This window comes from Pelodiscus sinensis, chromosome 5, assembly GCF_052426305.1.
Source record: "Pelodiscus sinensis isolate ZL-2025 chromosome 5, ASM5242630v1, whole genome shotgun sequence".
Classification (NCBI taxonomy): domain Eukaryota; kingdom Metazoa; phylum Chordata; order Testudines; family Trionychidae; genus Pelodiscus; species Pelodiscus sinensis.
The window spans coordinates 133,419,616-133,442,129 of NC_143056.1; the positions used below are offsets into that span (position 1 = coordinate 133,419,616).

Genomic DNA, 22,514 nt, shown 5'->3' on the forward strand with positions numbered 1-22,514 from the left:
GCCCAGCATGGGGCGCTGTGCTGCAGGGAGTGGGCGGGGGCCCAGCATGGGGCGCTGTACTGCAGGGAGCGGGCAGGGGCCCAGCAGGGGGCGCTGTGCTGCAGGGGGCGGGGCGGGGGCCCAGCAGGGGGCGCTGTGCTGCAGGGAGTGGGTGGAGCCCAGCAGGGGGCGCTGTGCTGCAGGGAGTGGGTGGGGCCCAGCAGGGGGCGCTGTGCTGCAGGGATTGGGTGGGGCCCAGCAGGGGGCGCTGTGCTGCAGGGAGTGGGCGGGGCCCAGCAGGGGGCGCTGTACTGCAGGGAGCGGGCGGGGGCCCAGCATGGGGCGCTGTACTGCAGGGAGCGGGCGGGGGCCCAGCAGGGGGCGCTGTGCTGCAGGGAGCGGGGCGGGGGCCCAGCATGGGGCGCTGTGCTGCAGGGAGCGGGGCGGGGGCCCAGCATGGGGCGCTGTGCTGCAGGGAGTGGGCGGGGGCCCAGCATGGGGCGCTGCGCTGCAGGGAGCGGGGCGGGGGCCCAGCAGGGGGCACTGTGCTGCAGGGAGCGGGGCGGGGGCCCAGCATGGGGCGCTGTGCTGCAGGGAGCGGGGCGGGGGCCCAGCATGGGGCGCTGTGCTGCAGGGAGTGGGCGGGGGCCCAGCATGGGGCGCTGTACTGCAGGGAGCGGGCGGGGGCCCAGCAGGGGGCGCTGTGCTGCAGGGGGCGGGGCGGGGGCCCAGCAGGGGGCGCTGTGCTGCAGGGGGCAGGGCGGGGGCCCAGCAGGGGGCGCTGTGCTGCAGGGAGTGGGTGGGGCCCAGCAGGGGGCGCTGTGCTGCAGGGAGTGGGTGGGGCCCAGCAGGGGGCGCTGTGCTGCAGGGAGTGGGCGGGGCCCAGCAGGGGGCGCTGTGCTGCAGGGAGTGGGTGGGGCCCAGCAGTGGGCGCTGTGCTGCAGGGAGCGGGGTGGGGCCCAGCAGGGGGCGCTGTGCTGCAGGGAGCGGGGTGGGGCCCAGCAGGGGGCGCTGTGCTGCAGGGAGTGGGTGGGGCCCAGCAGGGGGCGCTGTGCTGCAGGGAGTGGGTGGGGCCCAGCAGGGGGCGCTGTGCTGCAGGGAGTGGGTGGGGCCCAGCAGGGGGCGCAGTTCTGCAGGGAGCGGAGCGGGGGCCCAGCAGGGGGCGCTGTGCTGCAGGGAGCAGGGCGGGGGCCCAGCAGGGGGCACTGTGCTGCAGAGAGCAGGGGGGGCCCAGCAGGGGGCGCTGTGCTGCAGGGAGTGGGTGGGGCCCAGCAAGGGGCGCTGTGCTGCAGGGAGTGGGTGGGGCCCAGCAGGGGGCGCTGTGCTGCAGGGAGCAGGGGGGGCCCAGCAGGGGGTGCTGTGCAGCAGGGAGCGGGGCGGGGTCCAGCAGGGGGCGCTGTGCTGCAGGGAGCAGGGGGGGCCCAGCAGGGGGCGCTGTGCTGCAGGGAGTGGGCGGGGCCCAGCAGGGGGCGCTGTGCTGCAGGGAGCAGGGGGGGCCCAGCAGGGGGCGCTGTGCTGCAGGGAGCAGGGGGGGCCCAGCAGGGGGCGCTGTGCTGCAAGGAGCAAGGCGGGGGCCCAGCAGGGGGCGCTGCGCTGCAGGGAATGAAGCAGGGTGCTGGGGCGTTGCCCTGTACGGAGCAGGGCGGGAGCCTGTCGGGGGGCAGAGGATCCCGTGAAATCTCCCGAATGTTAAACTCTCGATTGAGGCGCGAAGCCCTTTGCTGCGTTCAGTGACTCTGGGTTTATTGTGATTTTAACAATCGTGCACAGACCAGGCGTGTGCGGGTGAACCGGGTCCCGTTGGTGTGACGCCCTGGCACACCCAGGAGCATCGCAACCCCCCGGGACAGCCGTAGAGCACAGGAATGAAACCCGCATTGCAGAGGGCTGGGGTCACCCCGCGCTCACTATATATCGGCTATTGGATTCTTGGTACAGCCGTCACCCCGTGGGGCTGTGACAAAGCCAGGCCCGATCTGACTGGGGTCTGTGCAGTGCCCACCCTGACAGGGTCCGAGTCGAGACCTGTGAGGCATCCGGTGCAGTGAGGCCCCCAAACTCGGTCAAGGCCTGCACAATGGCCAGCACACGGGAGTCCCTGATTCCAGAGTCTGCCTATTCTTGTAGCATAAATAACAGCAGGAACCATAATCAACAGCAACGTTCCGCCCCAGAGCCAGGCGCATCGCAGCACCAGGCAATGTGCTTTCCAAATCCAGAGGGCGCTGGTTCTGGGGGCGGGAGATCCCGCTGGGAAGGGATCCTCACACATGGAAACCGGGAGGCCTCTCTCGTGCCTGATTCGACATCTCGGCAGCTGGGCCCGCACAGAAAACGGAGAGAGCTGCCGATTAGCCCCGGACGCTCTTCCGGTGGGTGAAAGAAGGGCCGGGAGGTGCCAGAATTCTCCGATGCGGGTCAGTGGCTAGAAGAAACGGAGCCTCCCTTTGGGACCCTTCCCTTTTCCACCTGCGAAAGTGACCAGAAATACAACAGGCAGTGAGGCCCCGGGGTATCTTCATCCACGGTTGTATCTGGGCGGATTCCAGAAAGCTGCAGACACAGGGATCACTGGCTTGGGGCTGAGATGCAGCTACCTCTGGGGAGGAATTGCAGGGGAGCAGCTGGCCAGGGAAGCTGCATGGGCCTGGCTCATCTGGCCATGAAATGCAGCCACCTCTGGGGTGGGCTGGCTGGGTACTGAGCCACTAGCACGTAGTTCAATGTAGAAAGAGGTTACCCTGGGATCCAGTGGAAAGTGCTGGGGGGGAGTGAGGGAGGCACAGGGAGGGACTCTGCCTGCTGGGTGAGAGTGCCCCTGCTGAGCCCTGCCCCATTCCCTGCCCCACAGCGCCCCCTAGCACCGCCCTGGGGCATTGGGCCAGCCCTGTCTGGCAGGGAGAGTGCCCCCTGCTGGGCCCTGCCCCACTCCCTGCCCCACAGCGCCCCCTAGCACCACACTGGGGCATTGGGCCAGCCCTGTCTGGCAGGTGAGAGCACCCCCTGCTGGGCCCTGCCCCACTCCCTGCAGGTTGATGCCCCCTAGCACCACACTAGAGGGGCAGGTGGTGACAGGGCTGGGCTCTGGCTGGGTGATTAGCAGCGAGGTTGGTCCCAGGGTTGGTCTGATTGGGAGGGGGCACAGTGAGACCACACTCCTGACCACCCCTGAGACATGCAGGGGAGGGAAGAAGGAGCCCCAGGGGGTGGCAGGGCGGGGCTGGGCTGCGGATGGCTGGGTGGTTGGCAGGCAGGGTGGAAGTTTGCTCCCCGGAGTTGGGAAGGGAATCTGGCTGGGAGGGGGCAGATTGCAGGAGGGGCAGGTGGCTCTGGCTGGGAGGGGCAGATTGCAGGAGGGGCAGGTGGCTCTGGCTGGGAGGGGCAGATTGCAGGAGGGGCAGGTGGCTCTGGCTGGGAGGGGGCAGATTGCAGGGGGGCAGGTGGCTCTGGCTGGGAGGGGCAGATTGCAGGAGGGGCAGGTGGCTCTGGCTGGGAGGGGGCAGATTGCAGGGGGGCAGGTGGCTCTGGCTGGGAGGGGCAGATTGCAGGGGGGGCAGGTGGCTCTGGCTGGGAGGGGGCAGATTGCAGGGGGGCAGGTGGCTCTGGCTGGGAGGGGCAGATTGCAGGAGGGGCAGGTGGCTCTGGCTGGGAGGGGCAGATTGCAGGGGGGGCAGGTGGCTCTGGCTGGGAGGGGGCAGATTGCAGGAGGGGCAGGTGGCTCTGCAGGGAGCACACTTTCTGGAACACCTCTCGGGGCGGATGGGGGGTAAAAAGCATCCGCAGGTGCCTAGGGACTCACCTTGCCCCCCTTTGGCACCACCAGGCGGCCTTGGCTTCTGCCCTTTGCCACTGGCACCTGCAGGGGAGAGAGTCAGTCAGTGAGCGTCTGCGCAGGCCCACGTGGGTCCTTTCAGCACAGCGCCCCCTAGCGCCCGGCTGGTATAACAAGAGCAGCGTTGGCAGTAGGGGACAGCTCCATCAACTGAGTCCTTGCCTTGCTCCCTGCCCCACAGTGCCCCCTAGTGCTGCACTGGGACATTGGGGCCAGCCCTGCCTGCCTGAGGAGAGCGCCCCCTGCTGGGTCCCTGTCTGCTCCCTGCCCCACAGTGCCCCCTAGTGCTGCACTGGAGCATTGGGGCCAGCCCTGCCTGCCTGAGGAGAGCACCCCCTGCTGGGTCCCTGCCTCCTCCCTGCAACACAGCGCCCCCTAGTGCTGCACTGGGACATTGGGGCCAGCCCTGCCTGCCTGAGGAGAGCACCCCCTGTTGGGTCCCTGCCTGCTCCCTGCAACACAGCGCCCCCCTAGCACCACCCTGGGGCATTAGGCCAGCCCTGCCTGCCAGGGGAGAGCGCCCCCTGCTGAGCCCCTGCCTGCTCCCTGTCCCACAGTGCCCCCTAGTGCTGCCATGGGGCATTGGGCCAGTCCTGCCTGCCAGGGGAGAGCACCCCCTGCTGGGCCTGGCCCTGCTCCCTGCAGCAAGCGCCCCCTAGCACCGCACTACAGGGTCTGGTGGCAGCAGAGCTGGGGTCTGGGTGGCCGGGGGTTGGCAGACAGAGTAGAAGGCTGGTTCCATGAGCAGGGAGGTCGCTCTGGCCAGGGTGGCAGTTCGCAGGGCACACACCTGTGAACACCAGCTACACTGTGAAAAAGTGACTCACCTTCCCCTCGTTTGGCACAGCCAGGCGGCACTGGCTTCTGCCCCTTGCCACTGGCACCTGTGGGGCAGAGAGAAGGGGTCAGAGAGGGTCTCTGCTAAGTCACCCCCATTTTCCCTGCAGCACAGCGCCCGGAGCAGTGCAAACTGGCATTGAGGTTGGTGTTGGTGGAGAGGGGATAGCGCCCCCTAGTGCTGCACTGGGCATGGGGCCAGCCCTGCCTGCCAGGAGAGAGCGCCCCCTTCTGGGCCCTGCTCCTGCTCCCTGCAGCACGGCGCCCCCTAGTGCTGCCCTAGGACACTGGGGCCGGCAGAGACTGTCAGGAGAGAGCGCCCCCTGCTGAACACCAGCCCCACCCACAGGCGCCTCCTAGTGCCACGTAGGGCCGCACTAGAGGGGTTGGGGGCGGCAGGGCTGGGCTCTGGCTGGTGGGGGGTTGGCAGGCAGGGTGGAGGGTTGGGCCCAGGAGCTGGGAGGTGGCTCTGGGTGGCAGGGGGCAGACTGCAGCAGGGGCAGGTCGCTCTGCAAAGAGACCCCCTGCTCCCCACAGCCCTTGGCCTGCCTGTGGCATGAAAAGGGGCCTGAGACACTTAGTGACTCACCTTCCCTGTGCTGGGCACAACCGGGGGGCACCGGCGGCTCCCACTCTGCACCGGAACCTGCAGGAGCAAGAGCCATCGTCAGGGAGTGTCTGAGTGGGCCTCTGCCCTGCTCCCTGCAGCACAGCGCCCCCTGCTGGGCCCCCGCCCCGCCCCCTGCAGCACAGCGCCCCCTGCTGGGACCCCACCCCGCCCCCTGCAGCACAGCGCCCCCTGCTGGGCCCCCGCCCCGCCCCCTGCAGCACAGCGCCCCCTGCTGGGCCCCCGCCCCGCCCCCTGCAGCACAGCGCCCCCTGCTGGGACCCCACCCCGCCCCCTGCAGCACAGCGCCCCTGCTGGGCCCCCGCCCCGCCCCCTGCAGCACAGCGCCCCCTGCTGGGCCCCCGCCCCGCCCCCTGCAGCACAGCGCCCCCTGCTGGGCCCCCGCCCCGCCCCCTGCAGCACAGCGCCCCCTGCTGGGCCCCCGCCCCGCCCCCTGCAGCACAGCGCCCCCTGCTGGGCCCCCGGCTGCTCCCTACAGAACTGCACCCCCTGCTGGGCCTCTGCTCTGCTCCCTGCTGCACAGCGCCCGCTGCTGGACCCCTACCCCGCTCCCTGAAGCACAGTGCCCCCTGCTGGACCCCTACCCCGCTCCCTGCTGCACAGCGCCCCCTGCTGGACCCCTACCCCGCACCCTGCAGCACAGCTCCCCCTGCTGGACCCCCACCCCACTGCCTGCAGCACAGCGCCCCCTGCTGGACCCCTGCCCCGCTCCCTGCAGCACAGTGCCCCCTGCTGGGCCCCCGCCCCGCTCCCTGCTGCACAGCGCCCCCTGCTGGACCCCTACCCTGCTCCCTGCAGCACAGCGCCCCCTGCTGGGCCCCCGCCCCGCTCCCTATAGCACAGCGCCCCCTGTTGGGCCCCCGCCCCGCTCCCTGCAGCACAGCGCCCCCTGCTGGGCCCCCGCCCCGCTCCCTATAGCACAGCGCCCCCTGCTGGACCCCTACCCCGCTCCCTGCAGCACAGCGCCCCCTGTTGGGCCCCCGCCCCGCTCCCTGCAGCACAGCGCCCCCTGCTGGACCCCTGCCCCGCTCCCTGCAGCACAGCGCCCCCTGCTGGACCCCTGCCCCGCTCCCTGCAGCACAGCGCCCCCTGCTGGACCCCTGCCCTGCTCCCTGCAGCGCAGCGCCCCCTGCTGGACCCCTGCCCTGCTCCCTGCAGCACAGCGCCCCCTGCTGGGCCCCCACCCCGCTCCCTGCAGCGCAGCGCCCCCTGCTGGACCCCTGCCCCGCTCCCTGCAGCGCAGCGCCCCCTGCTGGACCCCTGCCCCGCTCCCTGCAGCACAGCACCCCCTGCTGGACCTCTGCCCCGCTCCCTGCAGCGCAGCGCCCCCTGCTGGACCCCTGCCCCGCTCCCTGCAGCACAGCACCCCCTGCTGGACCCCTGCCCCGCTCCCTGCAGCACAGCGCCCCCTGCTGGACCCCTGCCCTGCTCCCTGCAGCGCAGCGCCCCCTGCTGGACCCCTGCCCTGCTCCCTGCAGCACAGCGCCCCCTGCTGGACCCCTGCCCCGCTCCCTGCAGCGCAGCGCCCCCTGCTGGACCCCTGCCCCGCTCCCTGCAGCACAGCACCCCCTGCTGGGCCCCCGCCCCGCCCCCTGCAGCACAGCGCCCCCTGCTGGGCCCCCGGCTGCTCCCTACAGAACTGCACCCCCTGCTGGGCCTCTGCTCTGCTCCCTGCTGCACAGCGCCCGCTGCTGGACCCCTACCCCGCTCCCTGAAGCACAGTGCCCCCTGCTGGACCCCTACCCCGCTCCCTGCTGCACAGCGCCCCCTGCTGGACCCCTACCCCGCACCCTGCAGCACAGCTCCCCCTGCTGGACCCCCACCCCACTGCCTGCAGCACAGCGCCCCCTGCTGGACCCCTGCCCCGCTCCCTGCAGCACAGTGCCCCCTGCTGGGCCCCCGCCCCGCTCCCTGCTGCACAGCGCCCCCTGCTGGACCCCTACCCTGCTCCCTGCAGCACAGCGCCCCCTGCTGGGCCCCCGCCCCGCTCCCTATAGCACAGCGCCCCCTGTTGGGCCCCCGCCCCGCTCCCTGCAGCACAGCGCCCCCTGCTGGGCCCCCGCCCCGCTCCCTATAGCACAGCGCCCCCTGCTGGACCCCTACCCCGCTCCCTGCAGCACAGCGCCCCCTGTTGGGCCCCCGCCCCGCTCCCTGCAGCACAGCGCCCCCTGCTGGACCCCTGCCCCGCTCCCTGCAGCACAGCGCCCCCTGCTGGACCCCTGCCCCGCTCCCTGCAGCACAGCGCCCCCTGCTGGACCCCTGCCCTGCTCCCTGCAGCGCAGCGCCCCCTGCTGGACCCCTGCCCTGCTCCCTGCAGCACAGCGCCCCCTGCTGGGCCCCCACCCCGCTCCCTGCAGCGCAGCGCCCCCTGCTGGACCCCTGCCCCGCTCCCTGCAGCGCAGCGCCCCCTGCTGGACCCCTGCCCCGCTCCCTGCAGCACAGCACCCCCTGCTGGACCTCTGCCCCGCTCCCTGCAGCGCAGCGCCCCCTGCTGGACCCCTGCCCCGCTCCCTGCAGCACAGCACCCCCTGCTGGACCCCTGCCCCGCTCCCTGCAGCACAGCGCCCCCTGCTGGACCCCTGCCCTGCTCCCTGCAGCGCAGCGCCCCCTGCTGGACCCCTGCCCTGCTCCCTGCAGCACAGCGCCCCCTGCTGGGCCCCCACCCCGCTCCCTGCAGCGCAGCGCCCCCTGCTGGACCCCTGCCCCGCTCCCTGCAGCGCAGCGCCCCCTGCTGGACCCCTGCCCCGCTCCCTGCAGCACAGCACCCCCTGCTGGACCTCTGCCCCGCTCCCTGCAGCGCAGCGCCCCCTGCTGGACCCCTGCCCCGCTCCCTGCAGCACAGCACCCCCTGCTGGACCCCTGCCCCGCTCCCTGAAGCACAGCGCCCCCTGCTGGACCCCTGCCCTGCTCCCTGCAGCGCAGCGCCCTCTGCTAGAACCCTGCCCCGCTCCCTGCAGCACAGCACCCCCTGCTGGACCCCTGCCCCGCTCCCTGCAGCGCAGCGCCCTCTGCTGGGCCCCCACCCCACTCCCTGAAGCACAGCGCCCCCTGCTGGATCCCTGCCCCGCTCCCAGCAGCACAGCGCCCCATGCTGGGCCTCCGCCCTGCTCCCTGGCCTGCTCGTTGTGGGTTGATGCCCCCTAGCACCACACTAGAGGGGGAAGGTGGTGACAGGGCTGGGCTCTGGCTGGGTGGTTTCAAAGAAGGTTGGTCCCAGGAGCTGGGAGGTGGCTCTGGCTGGGAGGGGGCGGATTGTGGGAGGGGCAGGTGGCTCCACAATGAGACCACCCGTGGGAGTTGCAAGGGAGTGAAAAAGGAGCCTCGGGGTCTCACCTTCCTCTTCCGTGGCACCACCAGGTATCACTGGCTTTGTCCAGCCTTTAGTGGAACCTGCAAGGGAGAGAGGAGTATTCCAGTGTTTCTCAACCAGTGTCAAGAGCCCCCTTAGGGGTAATGGAGAGAATTCGGGGGAGTACGTCAGCACGACTGACAGCTGGAGAAAACTGACTGTTGGTTGTAAGTGTTACCGCACTTTCTTATTGTCCTTTTACACCCACACACGTCATCGCCCCCGATTAAGTTGTTTAAACCAACGTGTTGCGATGGTAGAAAACAATGGTCGGTGTCTGAAAACCATAGATACTGGGGGGACTTATAATATTTTTTTTAAATGGGGTACTTTATAAAAAAAGTCCATGTGTGAATCACCTACATGGGTCCCCGGCACAGGAACAGTGCCCCCCAGCACTGCGCTGGGGTCAGCCCTGAGTGTCGCACACAGCGCCCCCTCTTGGGACCCTCTCTGCTCCCTGCAGCATGGTGCCCCCTAGTGCCTCACTTGAGGGGCTGGTGGTGGCAGGGCTGGGCTCTGGCTGGGTTGGTGGGTGGCAGACAATCTGGCCCAATGCTCCAGTGTGTTAGTCCCAGGAGCTGGGAGGTGGCTCTGGGTGGGGTGGCAGATTGCAGGAGGGGGCAGGTTGCTCTGCAGGGTGCACACACGTCTGAATGCCCCTTGGCCTGCCTGGGGTATATAAAAGTGTCCCCAGGTGCTTAGGGACTCACCTTGCCTCCTTGTGGTACCTGCCGTGGGCACCGGCTTTGTCCCCGCTCCACCGGAGCCTGCAAGACAGAGACGTATAGTCAGAGAATGTTCCCACAGCACAGCGCCCCCTAGTGGCACAGTGGGGCACTGGGGTCAGCACTGACTCCTAGGGAAGAGAACCCCCGGCCTGGCCTTGCCCCGCCACCTAAGGCCTGGCACTAGAGGGGCTGGGGCCTTGCAGGCAGGCAGGAAGGTTGGTCCCAGGAGCTGGGAGGTGGCAGATTGCAGGAGGGGCAGGTCACTCAGCAGGAAGCACACGGGTCTGAACACCCCTCGGCCTGCCTGGGGTGTGATAACGTGTCCCCGGGTGCTTAGGGACTCACCTTGCCCCCTCGTGGTACCCGCCGTGGGCACCGGCTCTGTCCCTGCTCCACCGGATCCTGGAGAAACACAAAGTCAGGGAGGGTCTCCGAGCCACTGACATTGTTCCTGCAGCTCAGCGCCCCCTAGTGCCGCACGGGGGCATTAGCATGCGCAGTTACTGGGAGGTGAGAGTGCCCCCTGCTGGGCCTGGCCCTGCTCCCTGCAGCATAGTGCCCCCTGCTGGCCCTGGCCCTGCTCCCTGCAGCACAGCGCCCCCTGCTGGGCCTGGCCCTGCTCCCTGCAGCACAGCGCTCCCTAGCGCCACCCTGGGGTATTGACCAGCCCTGCCAGCAATGGGAGAATGCCCCCTCCTGGGCCCTGACCCACTCCCTGCCCTACAGAGCCCCCTAGCCCCACACTAGAGGGGCTGGTGGTGGCAGAGCTGTGCTCTGGACAGCTGGGGGGTTGGCAGGCAGGGTGGAATTTGGTTGGGAGGGGCAGGTTGCTTTGCAGGGAGCACACACGTCTGGACACCCTCTAGGTGGCCATGGGACTGTACAAGTGTCCGCAGGTGCCTAGGGACTCACCTTGCCCCCTCGTGGTACCAGCCGTGGACACCGGTGTTGTCCCTGCTCCACCGCAGCCTGCAGGAGAGAGAGATGTATGATCAGGGTGAGTTCCCACAGCACAGCGCCCCCAGTGTCACAGGGGCATCAGGAGGCAGCACTGACGCCGAGGGAAGCCAAGTCCCTGCTCTGCCCCTCCCCACCACCTGGAGCCTGGTGCTCCTGATGATGCACTAGAGAAGCTGGGGGCGGCAGGGCTGGGCTCTGGCTGGTGGGGGGTTGGCAGGCAGGGTGGAAGTTTGGCCCCAGGAGCTGGGGGGTGGATCTAGGTGGCAGGGGGCAGACTGCAGGAGAGGCAGGTCGCTCTGCAAAGAGCACACACGTCTGAACACCAGTTATGCTGCCTGGGGAGGGTAAAAATGTCTCCTCAGTGGCTTAGGGACTCACCTTGCCCCCTTGTGGTACCTGCCGTGGGCACCGGCTCTGTCTCTGCCCCACCGGCGCCTGCAGGAGAGAGCAGCACAGTCAGGGAGTGTCTCTGAGCCACCCACATTGGTTTCCTCAGCACAGCGCCCCCTAGTGTGGAAGTGGGCACTGGGCCAGCTCTGCCTGCCAGGGGAGAGCGCCCCCTGCTGGATCCTGCCCCACTCCCTGCCCCACAGCGCCCTTTACTGCTGCCCTGCGGCATCAGGGTCATCACCGTCTGCCAGGAGGAGTGTCCTCTCCTCTGCCCTTCCCCACCACTTGGAGCTGGGAGCCCCCTTGTGCAGCACTAGAGGGGCTGGGGGCAGCAGGGCTGGGCTCTGGTTGGCTGGGGGGTTGGCAGGCAGGGCGGGAGGTTGGCCCCAGGAGCTGGGAGGTGGCTCTGGTGGCAGGGAGCAGGCAGCTCTGCAAAGAGCACACGTGTCTGAGCACCCCTCGGCCTGCCTGGGGAGTGAGAAAGTGTCCCCCGGTGCCTAGGGACTCACCTTGCCCCCTCGTGGTACCAGCCGTGGGCACCGGCGTTGTCCCCGCTCCGCCAGAGCCTGCAGGAGAGACAGGTTGGTCAGGGAGTGTCTGAGCCACCCACATTGGTTCCCGCAGCACAGCGCCCCCTACTGTCACAGCGGGGCACTGGAGTCCGCACTGACGCCCAGGGAAGGGAATCCCCTGCTTTGCCCCTTCCACCAGCTAAGGCCCTGGTGCTCCTAGTGCTGCACTAGAGGGGCTGGGGGCAGTGGGGCTGGGCTCTGGCTGGCAGGGGGGTTGACAGGCAGGCTGGAAGGTGGGTCCCACGAGCTGGGAGGTGACGCTGGGTGGGAGGGGCAGATTGCAGGAGGGGCAGGTCGCTCTGTAGGGAGCACACTCTGGAGCACTCTCAGGGTGGCTGGGGAGTGAAAAAGTACCTTTGGGTGCTTAGAGACTCACCTTGCCCTTTAGTAGTACCAGCCGTGGGCACCAGCGTTGTCCCCACTCCACCGGAGCCTGCAGGAGAGAGAGACACATCGTCAAGGCGTGTTCCCACAGCACAGCGCCCCCAGTGTCACAGAGAGCATTGGGGGGAGCACTGACGCCGAGGGAAGCCAAGTCCCTGCTCTGCCCCTCCCCACCACCTGGAGCCTGGTGCTCCTAATGAGACACTAGAGGGGTTGGCGGCAGCAGGGCTGAACCCTTCCCCACTGCACCCCCTAGCACCACCCTGGGGCACTGGGCTAGCCCTGCCTACCTGGGGAGAGTGCCCCCTGCTGAGGTTTGCCCTGCTCCCTGCCCCACAGTACCCCCTGCTGGACCCTGTGGCATCAGGTTTACCACTGTCTGCCAGGAGGGAACATCCCCTGCTCTGCCCTTCTCCCCCCGCTGGAGCTGGGAGCGCCCTAGCACAGCACTAGAGGGGCTGGTGGTGGCAGGGCCGGGCTCTGGCCAGGCAGGGTGGAAGTTTTCTCTCAGGAGCCGGGCGGTGGCTCTGCTTGGGAAGGGGCCGATTGCAGGTCGCTCTGTGGTGAGACCACGCTGCCAGATACCCCTCAGCCTGCCTGAGGAGTGAAAATGTCCCCTCGGTTGCCTAGAGACTCACCTTGCCCACTTGTGGTGCCCACCGTGGGCACCGGCTTTGTCCCTGCTCCACCAGAACCTGCAGGAAGACACAGTCAGGGAGTGTCTCTGAGCCACCCACATTGTTTCTTGTAGCACAGCGCCCCCTAGTGTCACAGTGGGCACTGGGGACAGCACCGGGTGCCTGGGCAGAGCAGGAAGACCCTGTGGAGCACCCTGGTTTTCCTTCATGGGCTCCCTTCCAAGCCGTGACCTAGATGCACCCTGCAAGGAAATGGAATTTGCTTCTTGATCTCCCCTTACTTGGAGTCGGCTTCACTGGGCAGGTGTCCTCTTCTGTGATGGCCGGCACTGGCATGGGCTGGTTGCCAAAATAACCATCCCGTGTGATGTCCATGATCCACTTCTCGTGTGCCCTCACGTCCGTGTACACGCCCGGCTGGCTCTTCCTCCCACAGCCATTGCTGAAGCTGGAGAGGCCCGCCAGGAACCAGGTGCCCTTCTCGCTGCATATCAGTGCCCCCCCATCATCGCCCTGCATGGCCAAGAGCAAAGGGACAGTTGCAGGACCTCCCAGGTGGGTGCATTCTTGGGGGCTGTGGCCCAGGGGATACTCCGGGTATTCCCCAGGGAGTGGCTGCATGGGGAGCTTCCCCAGAAATTAAGTGGAAGCTCCCCCACCCATGAATGACCAGGAGCTGCCGCAGTGTGCAGTGGGTCAGAAGTCACATGGGCCCCACTCCCACCATGGGGAGCTGCGGTTGCTGCATCCCAACCCACGGCAGGATTAGCCATGGAAAATAGGACAGCTCAGCCAAAGCAGGACATGCTGGATCCATGGCCTTACCCAGCCCCAAGTGGCCATGGACGCAATAGAACATGCCAGCACCATGGACAGTTCCACAGGAAGGCGGACAGGGCCAGGGGGTGGGGGTGGTGGTGAAGGAGCCTGACCCAATCAGCCAGGACCAATAGCACATATCAGCACCATGGACAGTTCCACAGGAGGAAGGGGACGGGTGGGAGGGGGCGGGGAAACATGCCCATCCAATCAGCCAAGGACATTAGAACATGCCAGCACCATGGACAGTTCCACAGGAAGGCAGGCACAGCCGGGGGAGGGGGAGGAAGGAGCCTGACCCAATCAGCCAGGACCAATAGCCCATATCAGCACCATGGACAGTTCCATAAGGCCCGTAGATGGCCGCGTGCAGGACCAGGGCAATGCTGGTTGGTTCAGCAATGGCCAATTGGACATTACAACATGATGGGCAGTTCCATAACCCCCCTTCCCCTGCCCCAGTGCTGGGTACATGCCCAACTTCAGCCCTGGGGGATAGGACTTTTCAGCACCATGGACAGCTCTAGAGGAGCCAAGATTTACATTGGAGTCGTCTGCACCCTGACAGTCCGGAGCATCTGAGAACGGGGCAGGGATGAGACGGAGGGATGGACGCCCTCCCAGCACCAGGCCCCAGTACAGAAGATGGGAGGATGTCTCCATTGATGGGACCTTCAGAGCCAGCTCCTGAGGCTGCCCAGATGTTCTGAAGACCCTGGGGCCATGCTGGGCCCACAGCTCACTCACCTCACAGCTGGTGGTCTCTTCCTGCTGAGCAGCACAAAGCATTTCCGGGAGGATGGGCACGGCCTCACCAGCTAAGATGGACTGGTTGTAGCTGCAGTTACAGGCCACTGGTCCCACGAGAGCCACCCCCACCCCCTGGAGTGGCTGTGGGGTGGGTGCCCGAGCTGTGGAAGCACAGAGACATTGGGTTGGAAGTGAGGACGTCCTACCCCTTAATCCAACCCGGGCCTCTTGAGCCAGACAGTTACCAGCTGGGGGGCAGACCCCATCTGGCGCCCCCTAGAGGGGAAAGGCCCCATGTACCACGTACCTTTCTCCCGTCCCCTGGCCCAGCAGGTGCCCCCAAGCCGGAACCGGTGTGTTTCATAAGGGAGGCAGACGGCCCAGAGGTGCTCCCCGAACACCACCGGCTGAGCCAGCTGCAGCAGCGCGATGTCGCTGCCCTCGGTCACGTTCACGAAGGCCCCGTGGAGGATCAGCTTCTGTAGGCCCCGCTCTTCTTGCCAGCGTGGCTCTGCCCCCTCCCGCCGCTCGCCCAGCAGCACCTTCCAGTCCGTGTGCTCCTGCCGCCTGCAACACAGCCCCTCGGGGGTCACCGACCTGTCGGGGGCAGGCTAGGAGCCAGGATTCCCGGGGTCCTATCCCCGTCTCAGGGCAGGGAGTGGGGTCTAGTAGGATACAGCAGCAGGGACTGGAGGAGTGGGGTAGGCTGCTGGGTTTTGTCCCTGGCTCTGGGAGCAGAGCGGGGTTCAAAGGGGGAGACCATCAGAACATCAGAGTGGCCAGACTGGGTCAGACCAAAAGTCCTTCCAGCCCAGTGTCCTGTCTGCCCACAGTGGCCAATGTCAGGTGCCCCAGAGGGAGGGAACAAAACAGGGAACCATCAAGTGATCCCTCCTCTGTGGCCCATTTCCAGCATCTGACAAACAGGCCAGAGACACCATCCCCGCCCATCCTGGCTAACAGCCATTGATGGACCTAACCTCCATGAATCTATCTAGCTCTTTTTTGAACTTTGTTCAACTCCTGGTCTTCACAACATCATCTGGCGAGGAGTTCCACAGGTTGTTGGTGCATTGAGTGAGGAGACACTTCTTTCTGTGTGTCTCAAACCTGCTGCCTATTAAAACTGGGCAGGGCAGACATTACAGACAGCCATTCATCTCTGGCAGAGACATGCATATCCAAGGAGGGGGCCTCCTCTCCCTCCCTCCTCCGCCCAGCCCCTGCTAGGTCACCCAGCCTGGTGCCCCTCACTCACTCGATGAAGCAGTGAGCAGCCGCCAGCACCCAGCTCTCGGAGATCAGCGCTCCCCCGCAGACGTGCTGCCCTCCAAACTGCAGGCTCACGTACCAGGGCCAGGCCCCCGTGGGGGAAAAGTTCAGCTCGTATCCCTTCGGCTTCCCACAGCCTGGAGAGAGTAGGAGTCAGTAGCCCCTCGCCTGCCCTCCTAAGCCAGCCCAACCCTCAGTCCTGGGGCTGGACTAGAACCAGCGCCCCCTAGAGGGGAAAGGCCCCATGTCCCGTTCCCCACTGGCCGTACCTTTGCACTTCCCTTCCTCGCTGCTGAAGGGGGCTGGCCCCGTCTGGACAGCAAAGGAGGCTCCCCCGGTGCGGTTCTCGATCCAGCTGGCGTAGGCCGTGACCTCGGTTATCAGGATGGGGCTGTGGGGCCGGGCACAGCCCACTGAGAAGCTGAGGATCCCGGCCTGGAACCACGTCCCGTTCTCGGAGCAGACCACCGGCCCGCCCGAATCACCCTGGGAAGGGATGGGCAGGGGAGTCAGGGCGGGGTCCCTTCGCCCCCTGGCTCGGGGCAATGCTTTACCTCCTCCCCTAACTCATCTGCTCCCTTCCTCGCCCTCCTGCCCTGTCCCACTGGGCGCCCCCTTTTCAGTCACCTGGCAGGGCCCCACGCCTCCACTCTGGAACCCGGCACAGATCAGCCCCGGCCTGGCCGGACTGGACAGCTCCTTCTGCCGCAGGTTGCTGTGAATGCAGTTGCAGGTCTCGGCACTGAGCAGGTCCAGCTCCACCTTCTTGAGAGGCATGGGGGGTGGTAGGGTCCCTGCGGAGAGGGGGAGGAGAAGACTCACTCTGGGCCCAGTTGGGGACCAGCCTGCCCCAGCTGAGCAGGGTGGGCGAGACGTCTCCATCTTCCCCCAGTGGGCTCTCCCCTTTCACTCACTGTCCTCCATCACCCGGCCCCAGCCGGTGGCCCAGCACTGGGACCCGAAGGCGAACTGGTGGCTGGGGTAGGGCAGGCAGATGGGGGCTACGTCACGGCCAAAGGGGACGGGCTCCGCCAGGCGCAGCAGAGCGATGTCCATGCCCTTGGTGTAGTCTTGGTACTTCTCATGGGTGATGATCTCGGAGACGTTGCGCACGACCCCCTGCAGCGGGCCACCGCTCAGCTGCAGACGCCCCAGCACCACCTTCCAGGCAGCGGGGTCCTTGGTCGTGTCTTTCCTGCGGGGAGATAAGAAAGGGGGTGTCATGACCGGGCTGGGAAAGTGCTGGGTTCTAGACTCCACTGTTATAGGCCCACGGCTCTGGAGTGGCTTGTTCTAGATAGGGCACATAGCTCGAGGTTGCTTCCTGACTCTGGGTGGGGGACTTTGTTCTATCTCAATGCCTCTGGATGCTTCTTGCTTCCCCATTCTGGGGTTATCGAGTAGGATGCACTCGGCTCTAGATTTGTGTCTCTTGGTGGGCATCCCTTTAGATGCATGGCTCTAAACTCGCTCTGGATTCAGCTGGAGATGTGTGGCTCTAGCTTCCTTCTAGATTGTGCCTCCAGAACTCAACTGTCTTGCTCACTGTTTTTCATCCATGGCTCTAGAACGGCTCCAGACAGTGTATAAAACTATTCGATTGTGGGTCTAGGCTAATTCTAGATGTAGAAAGCATGAGATTCTTGGCTGTGGTTGGTACACGCTGTTTTAGTTCCATGTCTCTGTGTTTGTTCTAGATGATGCATGCAGATCTAGATTCACTACTCCTGTCGCTCTTTCTAGATTAATGGTTCCATAATTTCAAGATTATGGTTACAAGTTTAGCTCCACAACTGCAGATGGTGCACACCATTTTACACACACTGCTCGTGGCTCATTCTAGATTAGGTGCCTGGTTCTAGACTCATTGCTGTGTACTATAGACTCTGAACACCTTTCTAGATCTTGTAGATGCTTGAGATTTAAGCTCAGGATGTTCTCCTAGAGTCTCCGCCATACGTGGTTTGAGCACAGGTCTGGTCTAGAGCCATAGAGGCAGGCTTGTCCATTCTGGATGTAACACATGGTTCTAGCTTTCTGAGTGGAGCACGTGATTCTAGCTTTCTTGCCCTAGGCTATGAAACAGCCCTGGATGTCCAGCTCTACTTTCTCAGTGTAGGTGTCCATCAAAGCTCTAGATGCACAGCTCTCAACACCATTCTGGAGGCCTTGCTGTGGTCCAGAACAGCCTTGGGCATTCTCAGCAGGAGTCAAGCTGCCCCATGGTCAAGTCGCCACAGGTCAAGCTGCCCCATGGTGCAGACTTTTATCGCCCTGGTGCTAGCCCCGAAGTTCTAGACTCACCCGATGAAGCAGTGAGCAGCCGAGAGGATCCACTTGTCACCGATCAAGGTCCCTCCACACAAGTGCTCCCCGCGGAGCTGCAGGCTGGCCTGCCAGGGCCATTCCCCTCTCTGGGCATTGATCCCACCAACGATTCGGCTTAAGACCCTCTGCTGGCCACAGGCTGGTCCTGGAGAGAGGAAGGAACTGAGTGATCCCCCAATAATCGACTCCACTCATGGGAGAAATCAAAGGAGGAGCGGTTACCCCAGGAGGGGAGTGGAGTCCAGTGGTTAAAGCAGGAGGGAATGGCTTCACTTGCCTAGTCTATCAATATAGGTTGAACCTCTCTGGTCCGGCACCCTCAGGACCTGACTGATGTTGAACCAGAGAATTTGCCAGACCACAGAAGTCAATATTCCCAACACTGCCGCTGCTTCCTGGGCGCTTAGAAGACGTCAAGGGGTAAATTAGAGCTAAAGAACAGCCCAGACACAGAGCCAGGATGGGCGGCTGGACACAAACTTTATGGGTCTGCGGGAAACTTGGCCACACCCACAAGTGGACGTCCGGCGAGCTCAAATCACGCCGGACCATGGATGTTGCCGGCCAGAGAGGTCCGGATTAGAGAGGTCCAGCCTGTATAGACTCTTGGAAATGTCGGAGTGGAAGGGCCAATTGAGTCCAGCCCCCAACGCCGACACAGTAAGCCTATATCGTCCTTGACCCGTGTTTGTCCGACCTGATCTTTAGACCCTCCAGGAATGGGGATCCCACGTCCGCCCTTGGAAACCTTGGTCCAGAGCTTAATAAAGGGAGGTTGTGGAATCTCCATCCCTGGAGACACGTAAGAGCAGGTTGGACACACACCTGTCAGGGATGGTCTACACGGTGCTTGGTCCTGCCGTGAGCCTGGAGGTCCCTGTCAGTTCCAGTGTTCTGTGATGCTGTAAAGTTTCTACTTTCTAACCTAACTCTCCCCTGCGGCCAAGTAAGCCCTTTGCTCCTTGGCCGACCATCAGTGACATGGAGACCCCCGGGTGACCCGCCTCTGTATAACAGCCCTGCACCCATTTCAAGATGGGCCTTCGCTCCTCCCACTGTCTTCTCTTCTCAAGACCCAACCCAGCCCGGGGTGTGAGCCTTTCCCCATCGCTCAGCGAATGGAAGCGTTTCCCAGGGTCTTGCTTTTCCTCCGGACTCTCTCCACGTGGCCACATCTTTCCTAAAGCGCAACGCTCCGAAATGGAGACAGGACTCCGGGTGAGGCCTCCCCAGTGTTGAGAAGGGGACGGTCCCTTCCCATGTCTTCCCTGCAGCACCCGGGTTCACACACCCCAGTGCTGAATTTCCACTCCCGGGTCTCAGCCCCGGTCTCGGGGCATTGGCAGGTTCGCAGTAGCCCACTGGGGAATGCGTCAATCCTCCTTTCGGGACCCGTTGTCCCTACTCCCCGCCCACCACTGCTCCATGGCTGGTGGAACCAGCCAATCGGGAGCCTGGAAGAGGGCAGCTGAAATCACCTGCCACACGTTCGGAGCAGAGTTTGGGGCTTCCTACCTGCAGCCGCTGCTCCCTGCTGGAGGCCTGTAAGGGAGAGAAAACAAGGGTGAGGAGCCTGCGTTGGTAGCCCCGGGGCGGGGTCTCATCTGGAGGGCCACGGTGGTGCAGCAGGGCCTGGTATCTGACTCCAGGACAGCCCAGGCCCAATATGTCCAGTGCACTCAGCAGGGAGAGCGTCCATCTTTGAGGCACTCACTTTTGTGGACTAGAGCCCCTGGGCTGGAGGAGAAGGACCCCTGGGCTCTGTCCCTGGCTCGGGGAGGGCAGTGGAGTCTAGTGGTTAGCAGTGACTATGGCTGACCATGGAAACTAAACCCCAAACCCAGATTGCAGCTGTCGGCAAGGACTGGTCCAATCTACACAAACCAGAGAGCTGTCGTGATCCAGTGCGCCCCTCCCCGGGCAGCAGTTCCTCAAAACCAGCCTTCCTAAGCCTGTCAGACTCTGGAAACGTTTTCCTCACGATCAGCCCCCAGCTCGCGCCGCTGCTGCCAAGACCAGCACGTGCTCTTTTCGGTTCAGACTCCAGGGCGAGGTGCCTGACTCACGTTTCTCAGAACCTGCCCTCCCCCCTTGAAGCAAAACACGTGTCTTCCCCGCGAAATGCACTGGCCAGAGCATCAGCACCTGCAGGTGGCTGTGAGAAAACCTCCCACGAGCAGCTCCCAGCGCGGAAACTTTGGCAAAACTCCCCCGAACAAGTCCCTGCAGCGGGAGGGGAGATGGGGTGTGGATAACGTTGCCGCAGGGTGCAGAGAAGAGCCGTGAGAATGAGTTAAGGCTCCTTTTCCCCCTCCTGCTCCTCTCCCCTTTTTCTGCTTTATATTTGTCCCCCGGTGCCTCTTGCTCCACTCATCTGAAGAAGTGGGCTGTGCCCACGAAAGCTCATGACACCATCCGCATGTTTTGTCCGTCTCTACGGTGCTACAGGACCAGTCCTTGGTGTTTAAGGGGTTTTTTTATTGCCTTATGGGGAGATGCCCTAAATCAATCTATTTAGCTTAACAAAGAGAGGGTTAAAAGCTGCCTTGGTCACCTTCTCTAACGACCTCCACGGGGAGTGAATATTTGTTAATGGGCCGTTCAGTTGCGCCCAGAAATGTCTAACAAGATCCAGTGGGTGGAAGTTGAGGTCAGACACATTCCGATGGGAAACGAGGAGGGATTGAATCACTGGAACAATTAATCAAGGGTCGGGGAAGATTCTCCATCCGTAACTATCGGTAAATCAAGATTGGAAGGTTTTTTCCGCGGGATCTGCTGTGATACACACACAGAAATCCTACAGCTAGCCGTGTGGCAGCTGCGCCTGTAAGTGATACACACCAGTAATTCTCAAACAGCAGTCCGCAGATCCCTGGGAGGCCTGTGGCCTGTGTCAAAGGGGTCCCCAAAAGACTTTAAACTGAAAACGGACTCAACAGCATTCCACTGTATTTGTGCAGACAATCGATTTTGAGAGGGGCCCCCGCCAGTAAAACGTGTGCTTGTGCGGCCACGCCGCTGAGATTGAAATGCCACCCAGCTGATTAGCAGAGCGCCCCCTGCTGGGTGTTTTGTGTTGTTATTGGTGGTGCACATTTGCACATGCCTTGGTGCATGGAACAATTTTATTCCGCACACGGAAGGGGAAAAATCAGCACATGGAAAAGACTCGAGGGAACGTCGGCCCCTCATTTTCGAGGGGTCTGCCCATCAGTAAAGGATGAGAAGCACCGTCACACCTAGCACCTGTTCTCACAAAACTGCCAAGGGTGGACGTGGCTGCCAAATTCAGCCTATAAATAAGGTGCATGTTTTTAATGGGGAGCGAAATTAACCATGGGAACAACTTCCCCAGGCTTAGGGTGGGGTCCTTGATTTTTGAATCAAGTTTGGCTGTTTTCCCGAGAGATCCGCCCTAGGAGTTATCGAGGGACAGGCTGATGGTCTCCAGGGAGCTCACCCCTAGCTGGTCGCGATGGGCCCTTCGGGTCTGGGAATCTGGGAATCTGGGAATCCATCGGCCACCAGCAGGCACCGGAGGGGGTGCTGGACCTGGGACCGCACCCCGCCGGGCAGGGCTGGGTTTCGAAGGAGGATGCTCAGGGCCATGGGAGAGGGACCGGGGAGGAGATTGCGTGAGAGGCTGCCGGCAGGCGGGAGCCTGGCCAACTCGGAGCCAGAACCCGAGCCAGGGAGGGGCTGGACGCAGGGATGACGAAGCCCAAGGGGGAGGAGTTGGGGGAGGTTTGGGGGGCTGGGGAGAGGATGTGCAGGAAGGCAGGGCTGCGGGGGAGCTGCAGGGAGGCTGCGCTGGGTGCGAGGAGACGTGTGGAGGCAGGAGGCTGGGCCCTGGCAAGACGCCCTGTGGCAGGAGAAGGGGGGAGAGGGGGAGGAACCCCGGGACGCCGAGGAGGGACAGAGAGTGGGCAAAGGCCCCCACAGGCGGGGCATCCCCAGAGAGGGGGCTCTGGGCAGAGCTGAAACCAAGGCGGCACCCACGCAGCGGGCGATGCCCTGAGCCCCTGGCGGGCCCGGGGATGTACCGGGAGCAGAGATTGCTTGGAGAGATTCACACTGAGGAGCCGGGGGCCTGAGGAGCTCACAGGAAGATGGTGGGAAAGGGGGAGCCCTGTCTGATGGGGCGCTGGGAGGGGTGGACCCCAGAATTAAAACGGGCTGGCAGTGATGTGGGAGCCAGGACTCCCCAGCTCTGGGAGGGGAGTGGGGGCCAGTGGTTAGAGCAAGGGGCTGGCTGTCAGGAGGGAGGGGCTAGGTTCTGTCCCCAGCTCTGGGAGGGGAGTGGGGGCCAGTGGTTAGAGCAAGGGGCTGGCTGTCAGGAGGGAGGGGCTAGGTTCTGCCCCCAGCTCTGGGAGGGAAGTGGGGGCTAGTGGTTAGAGCAAGGGGCTGGGTGTCAGTGGGGCTAGGTTCTGTCCCCAGCTCTGGGAAGGGAGTGAGGGGCTAGTGGTTAGAGCAGGAAGAGTGTGAGCCGGGACTCCTGGATTATCTCCCTGGTTCAGGGAGGGGAGTGGGGTCTAGTGGTTGGAGCAGCAGGGGCTGGGAGCCAGGCCTCCTGGGTTCTCTCCCCAGCCCTGCTTTGCAGGTCCTGGCCCCAGCTGCACAGTCGCTCGGTGCCGATCTCAGCCTCACCACAACATGCCTGCAGAGCCGCTTCCAAACCGCACCAACCCCGTCCTGCAGGCAGATCTCCCTCCCCTCCCATGACTCACAGATCCCGAGCAGCAGCAGTCGCCGAAGGCCGAGGGATTCCATCCTCCACGGGCCCGTCTCCTGCAATCCTCCCGCGCCTGCCTCCTAGGCACGGTTTAAATACACCTCGCACCTGCTGCCCCGGGTCGTCACGCCTGGGCGCGCCTCGCCAGCATTACTCAATGAGGCAGGCGTGTGCGAACGGGTTACTCACCGCTGCTTCGCGAGGGCCCTCTCTGCTCCCCCCTCCCAGGCTTGTACAGCTCCTCGCTGGGCTGGGCTGGAGTCAGAAATACGGGGGCCTTCTGCCCCTGCCTTGCGGCTTTTCTGGTGGT

General features: G+C 64.5%; 1 protein-coding gene across 8 annotated transcripts; it reads right to left on the bottom strand.

The window, feature by feature from the left end:
* Positions 1 to 1,707: 1,707 nt before the first annotated feature.
* On the bottom strand, positions 1,708 to 22,308 carry LOC142829286 (serine protease 53-like). Of its 8 annotated transcripts, XM_089779006.1 has the most exons (22): positions 22,200 to 22,308; positions 18,985 to 19,011; positions 17,446 to 17,614; positions 16,056 to 16,336; positions 15,769 to 15,935; positions 15,411 to 15,627; positions 15,128 to 15,278; positions 14,177 to 14,436; positions 13,867 to 14,030; positions 12,582 to 12,813; positions 12,301 to 12,357; positions 11,655 to 11,711; positions 11,216 to 11,272; positions 10,695 to 10,751; positions 10,269 to 10,325; positions 9,702 to 9,758; positions 9,339 to 9,395; positions 8,610 to 8,666; positions 5,238 to 5,294; positions 4,639 to 4,695; positions 3,779 to 3,835; positions 1,708 to 2,448 (listed from the first exon to the last, which is right to left on the bottom strand). In XM_089779006.1, the coding sequence occupies exons 1-22, from the start codon at positions 22,240 to 22,242 to the stop codon at positions 2,405 to 2,407; spliced, it is 2,382 nt and encodes a 793-aa protein (XP_089635132.1). In that variant the 5' UTR covers positions 22,243 to 22,308; the 3' UTR covers positions 1,708 to 2,404. The 8 variants fall into 8 exon arrangements, with proteins under 8 accessions (XP_089635132.1, XP_089635134.1, XP_089635133.1 ...); XM_089779008.1 differs by lacking the exon at positions 9,339 to 9,395; XM_089779007.1 differs by lacking the exon at positions 3,779 to 3,835.
* Positions 22,309 to 22,514: the final 206 nt, after the last annotated feature.